General features: G+C 40.0%; 1 protein-coding gene across 1 annotated transcript in view; it reads left to right on the forward strand.

Annotated features, from left to right (window-relative positions):
* Positions 1-20,264, forward strand: part of pten.L (phosphatase and tensin homolog L homeolog) — a gene marked incomplete at its 5' end in the record, with an annotated part of 34,568 nt that extends 14,304 nt beyond the window's left edge. Inside the window, 6 exon segments of the mRNA NM_001090362.1 lie at positions 898-941; positions 2,472-2,707; positions 5,526-5,667; positions 11,647-11,810; positions 15,786-16,013; positions 20,079-20,264. Of these exon segments, the coding sequence (NP_001083831.1) occupies positions 898-941; positions 2,472-2,707; positions 5,526-5,667; positions 11,647-11,810; positions 15,786-16,013; positions 20,079-20,264 (1,000 nt within the window).
* Positions 20,265-20,478: the final 214 nt, after the last annotated feature.

The following is a 20,478-nucleotide window of genomic DNA, read 5'->3' on the forward strand; positions in this document are numbered from 1 at the left end:
GCATAAGTTGTTGTGCCTAGTGCAGCTTATGTGAATGTTTGAGTTGCAAGTGTCACAATGCTTGAGGTGAAACATTTGCCTTTGGTTGGCACAACTATAAAATACTGACTTTGTTTATCCAACATGTGTTTTGATCAAAGCCTCCCTCGTGGCTAAACAGGACTGGCTCACTCAGAGGCAAAATGGGGCAAGTTGCAGAAGCAACGCATTGGATTTGGCTTTATTTTATTAAAGGGATTCTGTCATGATTTTTATGGTGTAGTTTTTATTTCTAAATGACACTGTTTACACTGCAAATAATTCACTCTACAATATAAAATTTCATTCCTGAACCAGCAAGTGTATTTAGTTGTAATTGGTGTGTAGGTGCATCTCAGGTCATTTTGCCTGGTCATGTGATTTCAGAAAGAGCCAGCACTTTAGGATGGAACTGCTTTCTGGCAGGCTGTTGTTTCTCCTACTCAATGTAACTGAATGTGTCTCAGTGGGACCTGGATTTTACTATTGAGTGTTGTTCTTAGATCTACCAGGCAGCTGTTATCTTGTGTTAGGGAGCTGCTATCTGGTTACCTTCCCATTGTTCTGTTGTTAGGCTGCTGGGGGGGAAATGGGCAGGGGTGAGATCACTCCAACTTGCATAAGGCATAGAGGAGGGGCAGGCAATATTTGATTGACAGCTCAGATTTTTAAATGTTTACAGCAGCTATGAACACTTTAATGAAAAAAAACTAATTAGGATTTCATGTTTGATTTTAAAAGGACTTTTATTATACAGCTTTTCTATGTTCATGTTTTGGGGGTTTTTTTTGTTGTTACTATGCCTTATATATTTTCATATCCCCCCCCTCTTATTAGCTAATCATCGCCACTCTAACTGAAATTCATTTGCCTTTGCAGGTGTGCGGAGAGACATTATGATACCAACAAATTTAGCTGCAGAGGTGAGTTCAGATCTCAAATATTACTGCTCGCATGTTTAAAGGAGAATTCAACCTGTAGGGAAAATACCCGAACCCCCCACCCCAGGAAGACCCTCCTTCCCTCCGGGTAATGCCCCATACTCCATACTTACCCTTCGACGCAGATTCTACCAGCGGAGTTCCACGCGTCCATCTTCCGGCTCCTCTGTAAGCTGACTGAGAGATCCATATATATGCGCATGCGCAGTTGGAGCGGTTTGCGACAAATGCACATGTGCGGAATTGTCAGCTTACAGGGGACGCGGAAGATGGATGCGTGGAACTTCGCTGGAAGAATCTGCTCCGAGGGGCAAGTATGGAGTATGGGGCATTTCCCCGGGGGGGGGGGGGTAGTTAGCTTGTAGCTGTCTCTTCCACAACTTGATGGGGAGAATAGCTTTTTTTTTCTTCTTTATTCTGTGGGTCTTTTGAATTTAAAGAGGCTGAAGGAATTGCTGTGTGAGCATGGCCATTCCTCCCGTCTGTCACAGCTCCTGTGCAGTCTGCAGTATCTGTGTACTGTAACTGGAATCAGTGTCGCTTTAAAAGAGAAAAAGTATCCACCAAGTGACAGGAGCCTTACTTTAGCGATTTTGATAACATACATATTGATTAAGCTTTCAGATGATGGGGTCGCTGACTGTATAAGTTGCCAGTGAATGTAAAAGTGGTTGACCACAAGAATACTATGCATTCTGTAACTATCCTGTTGTGTTATAATACCCTTTCAAGACCGCTAATGGCGTTGGGTCTGCCAGTCTATATGTTCACTCCTAGTCCTAAAATAGGGGGGAGGGAGTCAATTGAAACTTTTTTTTTTTAAAGAGGAACTATCGTGAAAATGAAAATTTAATATAAGCTTCATCATAATGAAACAAGAAACTTTCTAAATACGATCAAATATTCTGTACCATTTCACTAGCCCTCTCTCAGCATCTGTTTCTCTTCATTCTTTCTTCATTCAGGAGTTGGGTGTCAGATGTTGGATCCAATATATCTTATAGGGGGGCTCCTTTTGCCTAGACGATGTATTAGAGCTCACTCTATTAAACTCACCAGACATCATGTCTCTCTACATGCAGGATTTGTGCAAAAGGCAGTTTGTTAGATTTTGTTTGTACTGGAATCAATTATTTCACGGAGCTCTAATTCATCTGGAACCCCTCTATAAGATATATTGGATCATTCTTCAAAAAAACTCAACTGCTGCATGAAGACAGAATGAAGAGAAACAGATGCTGAGAGAGGAATAGTGAAAATAAACCTGATTATTACACAAACTATGCAGAATATTTAATTGATAGTAATTAGAAAGTTTCTTATTTCAGTATGATAATTATCTTGAATTTTCATTTTCGCGATAGTTCCCTTTTAAGTTGTATTGTGGCCTTTTAAATTGGGACATAGGCATAACCTGTTTTCTCAGTTACAGTCATCTTACATGCATGCTTTTCACACTTTTAGGGTTTTATAAATGTAAAAAAATGAAGTTGCCACGTCTTTAATCCACAGTTGCACAGTATCCGTTTGAAGACCACAACCCACCACAGCTAGAGCTCATCAAACCTTTCTGTGAAGATCTTGACCAGTGGTTAAGTGAGAATGAGAACGTAGCAGCTATACATTGTAAAGCCGGCAAGGGCCGGACGGGGGTTATGATTTGTGCCTATTTGCTACACAGAGGCAAATTTCCTAGAGCACAAGAAGCCCTAGATTTTTATGGAGAAGTACGGACCAGAGATAAAAAGGTATGTCTGCCTGACGTTTTGCTAATCTACAACCACTTTAAAGGAACAGTTCAGTGTAAAAATAAAAACTGGGTAAATAGATAAATAAAAAATGTTTCTAATATAGTTAGTTAGCCCAAAATGTAATGTATAAAGGCTGGAGTGACTGGATGTCTAACATAATTGCCAGAACACTACTTCCTGCTTTTCAGCTCTCTAACTCTGAGTTAGTCAGCGACTTGAAGGGGGCCCACATGGGACATAACTGTTCAGTGAGTTTGCAATTGATCCTCAGCATTCAGCTCAGATTCAAAGCAACCGTTATGACCCATGTGGCCCCCCTCAAGTCTCTGATTGGTTCCTGTCTGGTAACCAATCAGTGGAAACCAAGAGCGCTTAAAAGCAGGAAGTAGTGGTCTGGCTATTATGTTACACATCCAGTCACTCCAGTCTTTATACATTACATTTTTGGCTAACTAACTATATTAGAAATATCTTTTATGTTGCACAGTCTATTAATTTACCAATTTTTATTTTTACAATGAACAATTCCTTTAATTGCCTGCCTAGATGAAATGTCTGAACTCTATGTATGGTGTCCATCCAGTAAATATTGCTCGCTGTCCAGTTAATGTTTTATTTCCTAAAGGGGAACTTTTATCTCTCACACAAACTGACCGGTTGCCAGCAGGATTGGCTCTGGGCCAGTGGATACTGGAGTTACATCAGGGGGCAGATTTATTAAGGGTCGAATTGAAAATTTGAATTTTCGAAAAAAAACTCTCAAATTCAAATTGTGAATTATCCAAACCCGATTTGAGTTTTAATTCGAATTACAAGATTTATCATACTCTGGCCCTTTAAAAATTCGAATTCGATTATTCACCATCTAAAACCTGCCAATTCATGTATAAGTCAGTGGGAGAGGTCCAGAGACCAATTTGGACAAATTTTACCGACTAGAAAACTCCAATTGTCATTCGACTAAACTCGATTAGAGTTTTTTGAATGTCAGGAAGGCTACTGCCTTCCTGACATTCAAAAAACGCTAATCAAGTTTAGTCGAATTTGATTTCTAGTTTTTGAGTTGGTAAAATTCAAGCCAGTTTTGGATATTTGATTTTTTTTATTAAATAACCCCCCAATCGAATTTTGAGTATATTCGAATTTAATGGAGTTTTAAAAAAGCTCACTTGAATTCGAAGTTCAACCTTTGATAAATGTGGATCCAGGAGTAATAAAATGGTTATAGGTTTCAACTTGAAGCTGTGACCACACAGAGCTGTTTTGTGGAAAATACTAATCCCTGATATAAAAATCTCTTGATAACGGTTTTGTGAATGATTCCTCTTTAAAACCCAGCAGAGATCATGATCAGGAGATTATCAAGCTTTAGGGTCACGGGGAGATTAGAAATTAATATTCTTGTGCAAGGGTTAAAGGGGTGGTTCACCTTCAAATTAACTTTTAGTATTAAATGGACAATTCTTAGCAACTTTTCAATTGGTCTTATTTATTTGTAAGTTTTTTAGCAAAAGATTCGGCCGAATGGCAACCAAATCAGAATCCTAATTTGCATATTCAAATTAGGGGTGGGAAGGGGAAAACTTTTTTTTTTTTTACTTCCTTGTTTGTGACAAAAAGTCACGCGATTTCCCTCCCCGTCCATGCATGCAAATTAAGATTCAGTTGGGCAGAAGGATTCTGCCGAATCCTGCTGAGAAAGGCTGAATGCCGAACCGAATCCTGGATTCTGTGCATCCCTAATTGCTACTAGTCTGTCCCTCTCTTGTTCATATTCCAGTCTCTTCTTTTAATCAATGCATGGTTGTCATGGTAATTTAGCCCCTAGCAACCAGATGAAATTGCAACCTGGAGAGCTGCTAAATAAGTCAAAAACCACAAATAATAAAAAATGAAAACCAATTGCAAATTGTCTCAGAATATCCCTCTCTACATTATACTAACAGTTAATTTAAAGGTGAACAATCCCTTTATGGTGCCCATACATGGGCTGATTAAAAAGCTGACAGTTCAGTCCCTCTTGACCAGCTTATTCGCCTGATTATGAGCCTGTTTAGCAGGTTTGAAATCCCATCAGCAAAGGTTGCATCGGAATCTAGTCCTTCCGTAAACCTGTTGAATGATACATTCCTTGGCCTCTGGGCCAATAATCTGACCAGCCTGATTTGGCCCAGTACTTTAATGGCTAAATTGCCCTCGCTTCTGAGGACCTCGCCATGTGAGCAGACCTCGAGCTGTAAAAGCTTAACAGTTTAAAGTGGACCTGTCACCCAGACACAAACAGCTGTATGATAAATGTCCTTTTCAAATCAAACATGAAATCCAATTTCTATTTTTTATTAAAGCATTCATAGCTGTTGTAAGCTCATTTGAAAATCTCAGCTGTCAATCAAATATTGTTTGCCCCCTCCTCTATGCCTTAGGCAATTACTTTCACTTTCCATTCAGCACTTCCTACATGTCACTGCTCTCCCCACATTCCCCCAGTTCTCTTTACCATTTAATTGTGTAGCCAGGACATGGGGATGGACATCAGGCCCCCATTCTGGTGCACAAAAAAGATTCTGAGATGATACAAGACTTGTCTTAATAACAGTGTCCTCCAAAATGGCTCCTGCCAGTGCCTGCTTGTTATAATTATGAATTCCCAGACTGAAGGAAACAAGATTCAAATAATTTACTGGTATATAGTGTAATAAGTTTATTTTGCTTGACTAATGTGATTTTGAATAATTTTTTTGGGTGACTGGTTCCCTTTAAGGAAAGTTTTGAATGTCTGAGCTCAGTATTTAACGCCCTCTCTTTCTGTTTCCAGGGAGTCACAATCCCCAGCCAAAGGCGCTATGTATATTACTATAGCTACTTGTTAAAAAATAGCCTGGAATACAGACCGGTGCCCCTGCTCTTTCACAAGATTGAGTTTGAAACAATTCCAATGTTCAGTGGCTCAACATGCAGTAAGTATTGTTTCATGTTATAAATTAATACTCTCCTATGTGGCACTTGCTTTTCTGCCTACTCGCTGGCTAATGCACAAAAATGAATTATATGAATTATAAACTTAAGTTACACCTTAAACTAATCTTTTAGTGTGTTAAAGATTTGTCGGTTTGTTTAAGTAGTAGGCTATCCTTTTAGCCTCCTCCTGGTCTGGTCGTCGGGGTCACTGACCCCAGCAACCAAAACAAGATTGGCCATGTGGTTTCAGTTTAAAGGAGAACTATTGGGAAAATGAAAATTGAGTATAAGCATCTCATCCTGAATTAAGAAACTTTCTAAATACAATCAATTAAATATTCTGTATTGTTTCTGAAATAATCAAGTTTATCTCCACTATCCCTCTCTCAGCATCTGTTTCTCTTCATTCTGTCTTCATGCAGCAGTTGGGTGTCAGATATTTATTGACAGTTAGATCCAATATATCTTATAGGGGGGCTTCTTTCCTAGCAGATGAATTAGAGCCATTAAATACACCTGTACAAAATCAATGTATATAATTAACCAGAATGCATACCTCCCAACTGTCCCTTTTTCAGAGGGACAGTCCCTCTTTTGACAGCTCAACCCACAGTCCCTCATTTGTACTGGAAAGTCCCTCTTTTCTATGCACTGAACAGCCAGAAAAAGAAACAAAGTTTCTCACTTAATTGGCTTTTAGCAGAGAGCCCAGAACAGCTAACAGGTGCAAATAAGATACTTTGTAACAATTTTGAGACACAAAAACACAGTTTAGATAAGGAGAAATATTTTCAAACTTTCATAACCTGCCAAATTTTGTAAAACAAACATGGTAATTAGGGGGTGTGGCCACAGAAAGGGTGTGGTCAAAAAAATTGCTGCGCTACGTGCGGGAAAAAAATTTTTGTCCCTCTTTTTACTTCCAAAATGTTGGGAGGTATGAGAATGGAGGAGGTACTGGCAGTTAACAGGTAATGTGTATGCTGGCCTACTGCTTTAGACTGCTATAAAGAGATACAGGTATGGGATCCGTTATCTGGAACCCCATTATCCAGAAATCTCAGAATTACGGAAAGGCCATAGACTCCATTTTATCCTAATAATCAAAATGTTTTAAAATGATTTCCCTTTTCTGTGTAATAATAAAACAGTCGCTCGTACTTGATCCCAACTAAGATATAATTAATCCTTATTGGAAGCAAAACCAGCCTATTGGGTTTATTTAATGTTTACATGATTTTGTAGTAGACTTAAGGTATGAAGATCCAAATTACGGAAAGATCTGTTATCCGGAAAATGGCAGGTCTCAAGCATTTTGGATAACCGGTCCCATACCTGTACTATAAAATTCTGTGTTATTGATTGTCTAAACAGAATCTTATCACCCGTAGTCCTCCCGTTGTGTTATAGCCAAGAAGGTAGTGTGACGTAGCGTTACAGAGACCATCTTCTGAAATTATTGAGACCGGTCAGGGAGCTGAATGGGTTTCCTTACTGGGTCCCACAGGGTCTGCTGATTGCTAGTTACTCCTCTTCCCACAAGCTGTGAGTAGTTCTGTCTATAGTCCTGTCTCGTAAAGCAAATTGAGTAACACGGCCAGGCTGTGGTATGATCTTATTGGGGAACGGATAGAAAATGTGGGTTTGGCATCACAGCTGTCTCTCTATAATACTTTTCTCTTCTTGTTCAGTTTTTATTGCAGTTCACTAAACCATAGTCCCCAAATATTCCCAATTAGATCTGTACGTGTTCAATAAGAGCTCCGGTAAACTGATTGTTTACTTTGCCTTTATCTAACACCACAAGGCTCCGCTGCACTCGGTATTTATTGTGCACATGCTGCTGTGGTTTTATTCTGACTTTGCTCCACTTACTTTGCTGCACCCGCCCTTCCTGAGTAACCGCACTCCTCGGGCTCTTCTCTACACCTGCTTGACACCTAAGCTGCCACTTCACACAGCCGCTAACCTGTCAACTGATTCCTGGGTGCAACCTTGTTATCCGCCCAATCTTTGCACCTTTGAATTAAAAGGGTGGAGGCCCATAGTCAACGAATAGTAGCGATGGGACTTGAGTTACTCTAGAGAGAAGCACAACTGATTATTTTCATATAGTGTTTGGAATCTCCAGTTATGTCTGACTTTTGACCTTCTTATCTGTGTGCTGATTTCCAAACATGCCATTAGCTAGAGAGATATATAGATATATATATATATATATATATATATATTTATATTGAATAAAGTACCCCCTACTGTAAAATATAAGGATATTATTAGTATTAGATTTGGTTCGGGATTCGACCAGGATTCTGCCTTTTTCAGCAGGATTCAGATTCAGCCAAATCCTTCTGCCCGACCGAACCGAAATCCTAATTTGCATATGCAAATTAGGGATGGGAAGGGAAATTGCGTGACTTTTTGTCACAAAACAAGGAAGTAGAAAATGTTTCCCCATCCCACCCCTAATTTGCATATGCAAATTCGGTTCAGTATTTGGGGGTTCGGGCGAATCCAAAATGGTGGATTCGGTGCATCCCTAATTATAAGTCACAGAGGATTTCCTTCAGCCTCCGAGGTTACTTCTACTATCCTTATATTTTTTAACAAGGGGTACTTTATTATAATACACAAGTTTTAGTGAGCCGTGACTGAAATGACAGCTCCATTTATAACTGATGACATCACTAAGAGCCGTTTATTAAAGGGGTTGTTTGGCTTTGAGTTAACTGTTAGTATGATGTAGAGAGGGATATTCTGAGACAATTTGCAATTGTTTTTTGTTTTTTATTATTTAAGGTTTTTGATTGTGCTTTTTATTCAGCAGCTCTTCGATTAGCATTTTAAGCAATCTGGTAGCTAGGGTCCCAATTCCCCTAGCAACCATGCACTGATTTGATTAAGAGACTTGAATATGAAAAGGAGAGGCCTGAATAGAAGGATGAGGAATAAAAAGTAGTAATAAAAATTAGGTGCTTATTTATCAAGGGTTGAATTTCGAATTGAAAGTACACAAAAAAATAGCTTGGAATTCTGAGTTTTTAACTTCAAAAATTCACCTCGAACGTTGATAAATCTGCCACTTAATGTGTAGCTTTACAGAGCATTTGCTTTTTAGAAGGGGTCAGCGATGCCCATTTGAAAGCTGCAGAGAGTCAGGCAAAAAGGCAAATAACTAAAAAAAAAATAATGAAAAACAATTGCAAAGTTGTTTAGAATTGGCCACTCTAGAACATACTAAAAGTTACTTTAAAGGTGAACCACACCTTTAAGGATATCATTTAAAGGATATTCATGGCTTTTGTTTATTATATATATATATATATATATATATATATATATATGTATTTGTATAGGATCCGTTATCAGGAAACTCCTAATCCAGAAAGCTCCGAATTATGGAAAGGCCGTCTCCCATAGACTCCATGTTATCCAAATAATCCAGATTTTTAAAAATCATAATGGATGACATCACTAAGAGCCGTTTATTAAGGATATCAGTTAAAGGATATTTATGGCTTTTGTATATTGTGTGTGTGTGTATATATATATATATTTATCTCTATATATTTATATCCATAAAGCTCAGAAATTGATTTCCTTTTTCTCTGTAATAATAAAACAGTAGCTTGTACTTGATCCCAACCAAGAAATAATTAATCCCTATTGGAGGCAAAACCAGCCTATTGGGCTTATTTAATGTTTATATGATTTTCTAGTAGAGTTAAGGTATGAAGATCCAAATTACAGAAAGATCCATTATCCATAAAGCCCCAGGTGCCGAGCATTCTGGATAACAGGTCCCATACCTGTGTATATATATATATATATATATATCTCCTTGGTGGAATGCAGCTAGAGCTGTGACAGTCCCATTTGATTATGTATCAAGGCCAGAGAAGCAGGTGGGTGAGATTTTCCTGCTTGTAAACAAGGACAATTATTCAGTCGATTTGGTAACTAGGCAATAAAACCCGACCCATTTAACCCGGTGTCCAGGGCCCTTTAATTATGTAAATGTCCATTCTTTTCCTTGGGCATCCGATCCCTTCGCATCTGCTGACTCTCTTTATAGTAAAACCTGTTTTTATTTTCTGCTGGGGTGCAAGCCGCGTATAAAACTCCAGGACGTCAATAGAATTCAAACGGGGCTTTGTTCCTGTGTAAACAAAAAAACACTCCTTCTCCTAACAAAAGCTGTAACCAGTCTCTCCAGTCTAAAGCTGCACATTTGTACCTATTTTTGTTGCCAAACTGCCAGAAATACTTCTCTCTCTCACTGGCAGCTTCACCAAGTGGCGGCTGAATCATTTCCTTTAAGTTGTTCTCATAAGATTGTTAAAGGCGAACCAAAGCCTAAAACAGTCTGTAAAGCCTGTATTTTATATAGTGATACTAGCCTAGTGGTTTAGCAGCCCTATAACCCTAATAATGCCTTCAAATTAGCCCCCATTTTGGATCTTGTCAGTCACATGCTCAGTGTGTTCTGGCCTGAGCTAAGCTTAGCACGTTAAAGGAGAACTAAACCCTAACTAAAGCAGTAGCTAGAAATGTTGTACATCAGTGATCCCCAACCAGTAGCTCGTGAGCAACATGTTGCTCTCCAACCCCTTGTATGTTGCTCCCAGTGGCCTCAAAGCAGGAGCTTATTTTTTAATTCCAGGCTTGGGGACAAGTTTTGGTTGTATAAAAACCAGGTGTACTGCCAAACAGAGTCTCAATGTAGGTTGACAATCCTCATAGGGGCTACTAAATGGCCAATCACAGCACTTCTTTGGCACCCCAAGAACATTTTCATGCTAGTGTTGCTCCCCAACTCCTTTTACGTCTGAATGTTGCTCACAGGTTCAAAAGGTTGGGGATCCCTGTTGTACATGATGTTTTGTGCTTCTGTACCAGCCCAAGGCAACCACAACCCTTTAGCAGTAAAGATCTGTGTCTCCAAAGATGCCCCAGTAGCTCCCCATCTTCTTTTCTGCTGATTCACTGCACATGCTCTGTGCTGCTGTCACTTACTGAGCTTAGGGAGCCACTCACAATATACAGTACACATAGAATAGAAATGTCACAATATAAGGCTGATTAGTAATTAATACACATAATTACTACATGGCAGCACAGAAACCAGTGCAATTAGCATCAGAATTGAATAATCAGCAAACCTGTAGCATCAGCTTATATTACAGCCAGGGAAGCTCATTTTCTGCTGGATAATTAGTGACGAGCCCTAAGCTTAGCTTCTCAACAGCCAATCAGAGCCCACTGAGCATGTGAGTGTCACAGACACTTTCCAAGATGGTGACCCCCTGTGACAAGTTTGAAGTCCTGGATCATTGCTGCTATTGACAAGCTCAAACTTTAGCCTCGTGCAATAAGTTCACTATATAAAGCATGACATTTTTAGCCACATTAATTTTTAGGGTTTAGTTCTCCTTTAAAGAACTAAACCCCCACAAAAAGAAAAACCCCTACCTACTACCCTAGATAATCACCCTCCCCCGTCAGTATCCAGTATTGTGGGACTTATTGTTAGTGTGCCGATTTTTAAACTGCCAAATTTTGTGAAAATATTAGGGATCTCTAAGCTCAGTAAGTGACAGCAGCCCATAGTTTGTGCTTTGAATGGTCTGAAAAGAAGATGGGGAGCTACTGGGGCATCTCTACTGTCAATGTGATGACCTTATACTAGGACAAAAATCCATTCTGTTTGTAAAGGAGAACTAAAGCCTAACACAGAATACAGGCTGCACATTATTCACCAGGAGCCAAATAAGCTGGGCTTGTATTGCAGCGTGTCCTGCCTGTTACTACAGGTATAAAATTCGTTATCCAGAAAGCTCTGAATTATGGAAAGTTTGTCTCCCACTATAATCAAATAATTCTAATTTTTTTTTAAAATGATTTCCTTTTTCTGTGTAATAATAAAACAGTAACTTGTACTTGATCCCATCTAAGATATCATTATTATTTTCTCCTAGATCCCCAGTTTGTGGTTTACCAGCTGAAAGTCAAGATCTTCACATCAACGGCAGGTCCCAAGCGAGCAGAGAAGTTAATGTATTTTGATTTCCCCCAGCCTTTGCCTGTTTGCGGGGACATCAAGGTAGAATTTTTCCACAAACAGAACAAAGTCATGAAAAAGGTCGGTGTGGGTTTTTAGTCTTTATAAACATGCTGGTATTATATTCACATACCGATAAACAATGTGTTTTTTCATGGTGTCAGGCCTTTTTTTTTTACTTTTTGTGCCACCAAGCAATATGGCAGCTTTGGGTATGGTACCCAGGCATAATTATTAGTTGGATGAATAATACAAGAAAACTACAAAACAGGTTAGAAGTTGCGCACCCTATTACAATGTGAGGTGCTAATCCAACTGGAGTCTCCAAAAATGTGTATAATCAAAAATGAAAAACTGGATAGCAGACTCTCCATAAGAAAAAACTTTTATTTGCCAAAAAGAAGGGGTAAAAAAAAATCAAATAGTTTGCCCTACGCATTTCGAACTTGGAATGGTCTTCATCAGGGGCACGAAAATGAAACAAATAATTAGGGATGCTCTGAGTCCACTATTTTGGATTCGGCCGAACCCCCAAATCCTTTGCGAAAGATTCGGGCGAATACCGAACGCAATCCTAATTTGCATATGCAAATTCGTTTTCGGTTCAGCCGGGCAGAAGGATTCGGCCGAATCCTGCTGAAAAAGGCCAAATACCGATCGGAATCCTGCTTAAAAAAGCCCAATCCTTCGGAAAAAGGTCGAATCCTAAACCAAAATCCTACTGAAAGGCCAAATCACGAACCAAAATCCTGCTGAAAAAGGCAGAATCCCGATCCGAATCCTGCTGAAAAAAGCCCAATCCCGAACAGAATCCTTCCGAAAAAAGGCAGAATCCCAACCAAAATCCTACTGAAAGGCCAAATCACGAACCAAAATCCTGCTGAAAAAGGCAAAATACCGATCCGAATCCTGCTGAAAAAGTCTGAATCCCCAACCGAATCCTGGATTTGGTGCATTCCTACAAATAATAAATGGCAGAACGAACATAATGTGAATGTTTTTATGCCTGTCTTTCTCTGTGTTGCATTATGACATCATTAGCGCTTCCTGTAAGCTCGTCAGGCATACCAGTGTATTCTGGGAGATAATTCGGAACACAAATGCGTTCCACAGCGTTGTTACTTCCTGTCTAGTGCGAGTACTACGAGGGATATTGTGGAACGCAAAAGCGTTTCATCACACTGTGTATTGCATATGAGAAGAAGTGACATAAAAGGCAATATAGTGCATCAAACCAAAGAATGAGATTACTATGGATCTGCCTGTGACCAATAAACATTGACGTCGCCCATCCCTACTAGTGATGTCACAATGCAACACAGAGAAAGACCAGTATCAAAATGTTCTTCGCATTACGTTCGTCCAGCTTTTTTTTTATTTGTTTGTTTCATTTTTGTGCCCCTAATGAAGGACGTTCCACGGTCGAAACGCGTAGGGCAAATGATTAGATTTTGTAACCCTTTTTTTTTCCGCAAATAAAGCCGTTTTTCTTATGGACAGTCTGCTTTCCAGTTTTTCATTTTTGATTAGCTGGATGGAGGCAGTGCAGCTATTAATTGTGTGTTCAGTCCGTATAACGATGTGAACGTTTGCATCTGTCGAGTGATTTGCATGACGTTAAGCTGTAATTAACTATACATGGCCGGCCCTTATCAGCGCTACTTCTGCTCTGGCACATGAATTAAATATTTACACACGACCTGTGAAACGGAGACACGCACTCGTTTAAGGCCGACCCCTGAACTGTGGGAACTAATACCAAGTTCAACTCCCTTGTGTGCAATATTGTAGCTTATTTTTTATTAATCCACTTGAAGTCATGAAAGGTGCCCGTTACATGGTCTTCGTTATCTGTAGATCGTGATGAGCGACGCTTTCCTGTTCTCGTCTAAAAATTTGCTCATCACTATGTGTAGATCGCGGCCTCTTGGCAGCACTTTAGGCTAAACATTGTTGCTATGGCGGCACATACATGACCGTTGTCCTGTGATTGGCTGCCTTAAAGGGCAAGTCAAGCCCAACATTAAAAATTGCCTAGTAATAGAAAACATAATTCTAAGCAACTTGCCAATATACCTTTATCAAAAAAGGTCAGAGCTGCTGAATAAAAAGCTAAATAAGTCAAAAACCACAAATAATAAAAAATGAAAAGCAATTACAAATGGTCTCAGAATATCACTCTCTACATCATACTAACAGTTAATTTACAGGTGAACAACCCCCTTAAATTATCTCAAGAGTCTGCCACTTTCTATTACTGGCTCAAACAGTAAGGTTGACTTGTCCTTTAAGTATCTATAAACAGGGCCCATAAACAAGTTAAAGGAGAAGGGAAGCTACCGAGGCATTTTATTGCCAATAGATTAGCCACAATAGTGCAAGCTATAACTATATTTATTCTGTAGAATGTTTTACCATACCTGAGTAAATATAGAAAATAGCTTTCTGTTTAGGGTAGCAGCTGCCATATTAGCTTGGTGTGACATCACTTCCTGCCCGAGTCTCTCCCTGTTCACTGAGCACTGGGCTCAGATCACAGCAGATAATGGGGGGAGGGAGAGGAGCAAACTGAGCATGCTCAAGCCCTAGCCCTGGAGGTTTAAGCTGAAAACAGGAAGTCTATACAGAAGCCCATGAGTACACAATAGAAGGAAAGAAAGGTGGTGTTTCTTTTGACAGAAGACTCAGAGCAGCATTACTTTGAGTGGTTACTGGTGTATTTATATAGACCTTTCTGTTAAAGCTTACTTAGTTTTAACTTTTCCTTTAAAAGGATTCTGTCATGATTTTTATGATGTAGTTTTGATTTCTAAATGACACTGTTTACACTGCAAATAATTCACTCTACAATATAAAATGTCATTCCTGAACCAACAAGTGTATTTAGTTGTAATATTGGTGTGTAGGTGCATCTCAGGTCATTTTGCCTGGTCATGTGATTTCAGAAAGAGCCAGCACTTTAGGATGGAACTGCTTTCTGGCAGGCTGTTGTTTCTCCTACTCAATGTAACTGAATGTGTCTCAGTGGGACCTGGATTTTACTATTGAGTGTTGTTCTTAGATCTGCCAGGCAGCTGTTATCTTGTGTTAGGGAGCTGCTATCTGGTTACCTTCCCATTGTTCTGTTGTTAGGCTGCTGGGGGGGTGATATCACTCCAACTTGCAGAAAAGAGTGACTGAAGTAGGAATGCACGGAATCCAGTTTTTTTTGGATTCAGCCGAACCACCGAATCCTTCGCGGAAGATTCGGCCGAATACCGAACCAAATCCGAATCCTAATTTGCATATGTAAATTAGGGGTTGGAAGGGGAAAACATTTTTTACTTCCTTGTTTTGTGAAAAAAAGTCCCGCGATTTCCCTCCCCTAATTTGCATATGCTAATTTGGATTTGGTTCGGCCAGGCAGAAGGATTCGGCCGAATCCTGCTGAAAAAGGCCGAATCCCTAACCAAATCCTGGATTCGGTGCATCCCTAGACTGAAGGTCATCTGAGCACAAGTTACATGACTGGGGACAACTGGAAAACTGACAATATGTCTAGCCCCATGTCAGATTTCAAAATTAAATATAAAAAAATCTGTTTGCTCTTTTGAGAAACAGATTTCATGGCAGAATTCTGCTGGAGCAGCTCTATTAACTGATGTGCACCTGCCTCTGCATAGTTACAACATGTTAAAATTCTTTTGTGTCCCGCCCATGGTCAGTCAGATTTACTAAAAGTAATCCAGTGTATTTTCTTTTAAGGATCAGTAACCAGAAAAAAAAATCTATTTTGTCCATTTGTTCTGCACTTGTTTGTTTCTAATGTTTATAGATTTCATACAAACAAGCTCCATTGTATCTCTGGAAATGTCCATTCAGGGTCCTGCAGTGCTGGAGGGCCTCCTCTGCATAGATGAGAACTCACAATACAAAGCTTTTAGTGTTTCGTTTAAACAGAGGTCAAATGCCATTCATGGGTCCTACACGCACAATAAACGACTATTACTGGGAAGACTTTGTATATAACGTGTATACATACTATATATTCATTCTTTTTATTCATTTCTTTTTTAGGAAAAGATGTTCCATTTTTGGGTAAACACATTCTTCATACCAGGACCGGAAGAGTATTCAGAAAAAGTAGAAAATGGAACGTTAGTTGGGGAGCAGGAGCTTGACGGCATCTACAGTACAGAACGTTCAGATAACGACAAGGAATATCTCACCCTCGCTTTAACTAAAAACGACCTAGACAAAGCTAACAAAGACAAAGCCAACAGATTATTTTCCCCAAACTTCAAAGTAAGTGTTAATATCCTTGTGAGCTGGAAGACATAAATGATTGTTGAAACTAAGGGCTGACACTTGAGAAACCCTCTGGAGCAGCTGACATTTACTGAGCGATGTTGCCTGTAGCAACCAATCGGCGGTTAGCTTTCGACAGTCGCCTACTATTTAGGAAACAAAAGCAACGATCTGATTGGTTGCTATTGGCAACATTAACTTTGATATATTTTTCTCCAGTCTTTTGATAAATGGGCCCCTTACTAGTTGCATGGCGGAGTTGCAGAAATCAAACATTCTGGCAGTTGACTGAACTGCAATACATAGTGGTGCCGCTGATCACATTGAGGCTTCCATGCTGGCAGAAGCTGCACCGGCAGATTACCTGCTCAGTGTCCTACATTGGCTGGAGGCCGGTAGTAAATATCATATTGGCATTCAGTCGGCTTCCCGCAGTATTCCCTAATGAGTGGCGGCTTATTTTTAGAGCTTGAAACTAGGGATGCAGCGAATCTAGGATTCGGTTCGGGATTTGGCCTATTTCAGCAGGATTGGATTCGGCCGAATCCTTGTGCCTGACTGAACTGAATCCTAATTTGCATATGTAAATTAGGGGCGGGTAGGGAAATCATGTGACTTTGTCACAAAAGATTTTTTCCCCCACTTTTTCCTTTCCTTCCCCTAATTTGGATATGCAAATCAGGATTCGGTTCGGTATTCGGGCCGAATCTTTCACCGGGGATTCGGCCAAATCCCAAATAGTGGATTCGTTGCATCCCTACTTGAAAACATTTGATCGCCCTTTCACAAACATGCCTTTAATATTCTGTGGCGAAGAGCATTTTACCCTTAAGGTGGCCATAGACAGAGAGAGCCACTAGTTTGGCGATGTCGCCAAACGAGCGGATCTCTCCCCGATATGCCCACATTGAGATGGGCAATATCGGGCTGATCCGATCGTGGGCCCTAGGATCCAACGAGGCAAAACGGGAGGTTGGATTGCAGGACCACATAAACGAAAAGATGCAGCCGCAATCCGACAGGATTTTCTAACATGCCCGATCGCCATTCTGCCCGCACTCATCGCCAGATATCAATCGGTAAAACCGTTTATGCGGCGGTGTCTAATACAACTGCAACCTTGGCCCTGTCCTAGCAGCTCTCTTTTTGGAACACCATGATATATAAAGGAGACACAACAATTTAGAGTTTGTCTCTGTAGAGTTAGTAATTTCTGTGCCATATTTTTTATATGGCCCTTTGCGCAGATTCATTTCAGCTCTCTGCCATTTTTCGCTCTCTCAGTGTTACTATGAGCCACTGGCTGAAGTGATGTTGTACAATATCACACATTAGATGTGAGAACAAAGAATAACAAAAAAACATGTGGTTTCTTTTTAACTTTATCCATTTAATTAATCCGCCCAGCAGCGTGGGTCCCCCCACAATTTTTTGGCTTTGCTTTTTATAAAAAATAAAATAACTATGAAAAAAAACTGTAATCACTCTGGTTCATGAACAAGTTTTCTTGGGGTCTTAAATCTTTCTTTACAAAAGTAACAAATACAGACATCGCAATTTTAAATGGAACAAAATAACGCTTATACTCTAATTCAATATCTACAACTTGTACAAAGTGCGTCTTTAAGCCAAAAACAAGTAATTAAATCCAGTCCCCCCCCCCCCCCTAAAACAACCCTAACACAGAGCCCCCTTTTTGTTTTGTGGGGGGGGGGGGTTCCCCAACCAAATCCGGTTTGAACAAAATCCACCCCATCTTGGCCCCTATAAACCTTTTTGAATCTGGGGCTTTTCAAGAAAGGGGGGCCCCCCCCCTGCGGAAAAAAAAAAAACTTCTATCTACCGCTTCAGAACCCCCCTAAAACACTTAAGGTCACAACACACAATAAAGTTTGGAAACGCAAGAAAAAAAAACAAAGTAGGCTTCTTTTTATTTTTTATTCCAAGAATAATCCAAATATTTTCCCTTACCCCCCTTTGGCGGAAAAATTTTGGAAACAAAAAATCCTTCCCTTCTTTTTCCCTCCTGTCCCACCGTTAAATAAAAACCCAGTAAAAACCCTTTGTACACCTGGTTTCCCCCCCCCCCCACCCCCCCACCATAACCCTTGGTTCTTTTAACCCCTTCATCATCCTTTGTTCAAATATATTTGTTTCGTGGCTACAGTTGTTTAAACTGGGGGAAAGAAAAATCTAACAAAAAACATTATCTTGGTTAACAAAATTCTATAAGCAAGGTGCCCCCCCCTTTTCCCCCCCCGCCAGATCTTATAATCTAAACAACAGTTCTGGGCTTTGGGGACACAAATAAAAAAAAAACAATAATTTCTTTTTTTAACCAAGCCAATTCAACTAAAATGACAAAAACTAAAATTTAACAAATTGGTTAATACCCCTGGTGGGGGCGCAGAAACCCCTCCCACATCAATTTTTTTTTTCAAATACAATCCCCAGACAACAAAAAAAAGGGTTGGGGGTTCCCCCAACAGCGCGACCATCACTTTTTTTTTCCCCCTAAATAATCCCACTGCAATACATTTGCGGGCCAATCTCAGCAGATTGTTACTGATTTATTTGTTACCTGTTTTTCTCTAAAAGTTGATAAGGATTTCCTCTCCAAGATGGCACACGAGATAGACACAGATCTTTTGGGTCTGCATGGGTAATAATTATAGATCTTGGATATCTATTTTATTGCCTGGTCGCTCTGAATTTTCTGGGTATTCACATTCAATATAGACAATATGATGTTATTGGGAAATTTTCCATTCGTTTCTTCTTATGTTCTTCATCAAAAGTCAACTTTATCTTATATATCACTATTTGCGTTCATCACTCAATACAGGTATGCAATTAGTTATTTCTTTTAGGAGAAGATGGTGTGGCTGACGTTGATGAGGAGCCACCTTCGATGAGGTGGTCACACTAGTCAGTAGGGCTGGTAACAGCGCCACAGACTCGGATTCCCCCGCCCATCTTGGAGTTTAGAAAAAAATTTTCAGATCTGTGTATGGCAGAGGCACAGGGGTTAGGCGGTGGAGCGAGTGGGCCTGTCTAATATGCGTCCTTTAATTAAAGGAAAGACAGGAATCTGAGTTTTACTTTGGCAGCAATATATAATATGTAAGAGGAAACTTCCCTTAGTTTGATTGTATTTTACCAAACTTTTATGCCTTGTACTTTGAAACTGGGCCTCTCCGGGGCCCAGAGTTATATTCATGAAAATATAAAGCGAGCACGCAATAAACCGAGGAGTTGAACTTTTACATTACTTCCCGGCAAGTTGAGTAAGCAACGAAGAAGCTATACTTTTTGTGAGAGAAAGTGCTGGCTATTAAAAAATATTAAAGCAGAAGTCGTTTTTCTTGTGAAGTGTTCTGAACAAAACAGGATATTTAACAGAATAAGGAAAGATTGGATTACATCTATACGTTCGGTACATAACAGACGAACTTCACCCCGGGCCAGGTGCAGGTTTTCCTGGTGGATAGGACACCGCCCGGGGATTCAGATAAGGACATCATCATTGGCTGTGGCCTAAGTTTGGGCACCCCCAACTAGAAAGTGCCTTTCCTTCTCCTTAAAGGCAGAGACACACGGTCAGATTTGGGGAGATTTGTCACCCGGCTACAGATCTCATCTTTTCAGGCGACTAATCTCGCCGAACTGCCTTCAAGCCGGCTAGAATGAAAATCGCTGGCGGTATGGCAATCAGAGTGCTTCATTTTTCGAAGTTGCCTCATATGGAAACGTCGGGCGTCTTCAGAAAACGAAGCGCTCCAATTGCCATCCCGCCGGCGATTTTCATTCTAGCCTGCTTGAAGGCAGTTCGGGGAGATTAGTTGCCCGAAGAAAAGGAGTTTGTCGCTGGGCGACTAAACTCCGCACATCTGATCTCCCTTAAGCAGAACTGCTCACACGTACAGACTTATAGGGGATATGCCCCTTCCTCGCACAGAGCAAAACTCGCCCCTGCAGAATCCAGAGATAAATGTAACGAGCCAGCTTTGTTCTAATATTCGGACGTGAAACCCTGACACTTCTTTCTCTTTCCCACCACAGGTGAAGCTATTTTTCACCAAGACCGTAGAAGAATCTTCAAACTCCGAAGCGAGCAGCTCGACCTCCGTAACGCCGGATGTTAGTGACAATGAACCTGATCATTATCGATATTCTGACACCACTGACTCTGATCCAGAGAATGAACCTTTTGATGAAGATCAGATCACACAAATTACAAAAGTCTGAAGAGGGTTTTTGTTGTTTTTTTTTTTTTTTTTTTTTCTCCTTTTATTCCCCAGTTTTTTTTTTTTTTTTTTTACATTTTTTTTTTTAAATCGAGGGAAAACCACAGACGAATGCAAACTTGAATAAACTGAAAAAAGGACCTTTTTAAATGGCATGTGACGTTGTGTCAGACACAATCTATTCCTTGACCAATATTCTGCCAGCGAGGTGTAAT

Source organism: Xenopus laevis, chromosome 7L (assembly GCF_017654675.1).
Source record: "Xenopus laevis strain J_2021 chromosome 7L, Xenopus_laevis_v10.1, whole genome shotgun sequence".
Classification (NCBI taxonomy): domain Eukaryota; kingdom Metazoa; phylum Chordata; class Amphibia; order Anura; family Pipidae; genus Xenopus; species Xenopus laevis.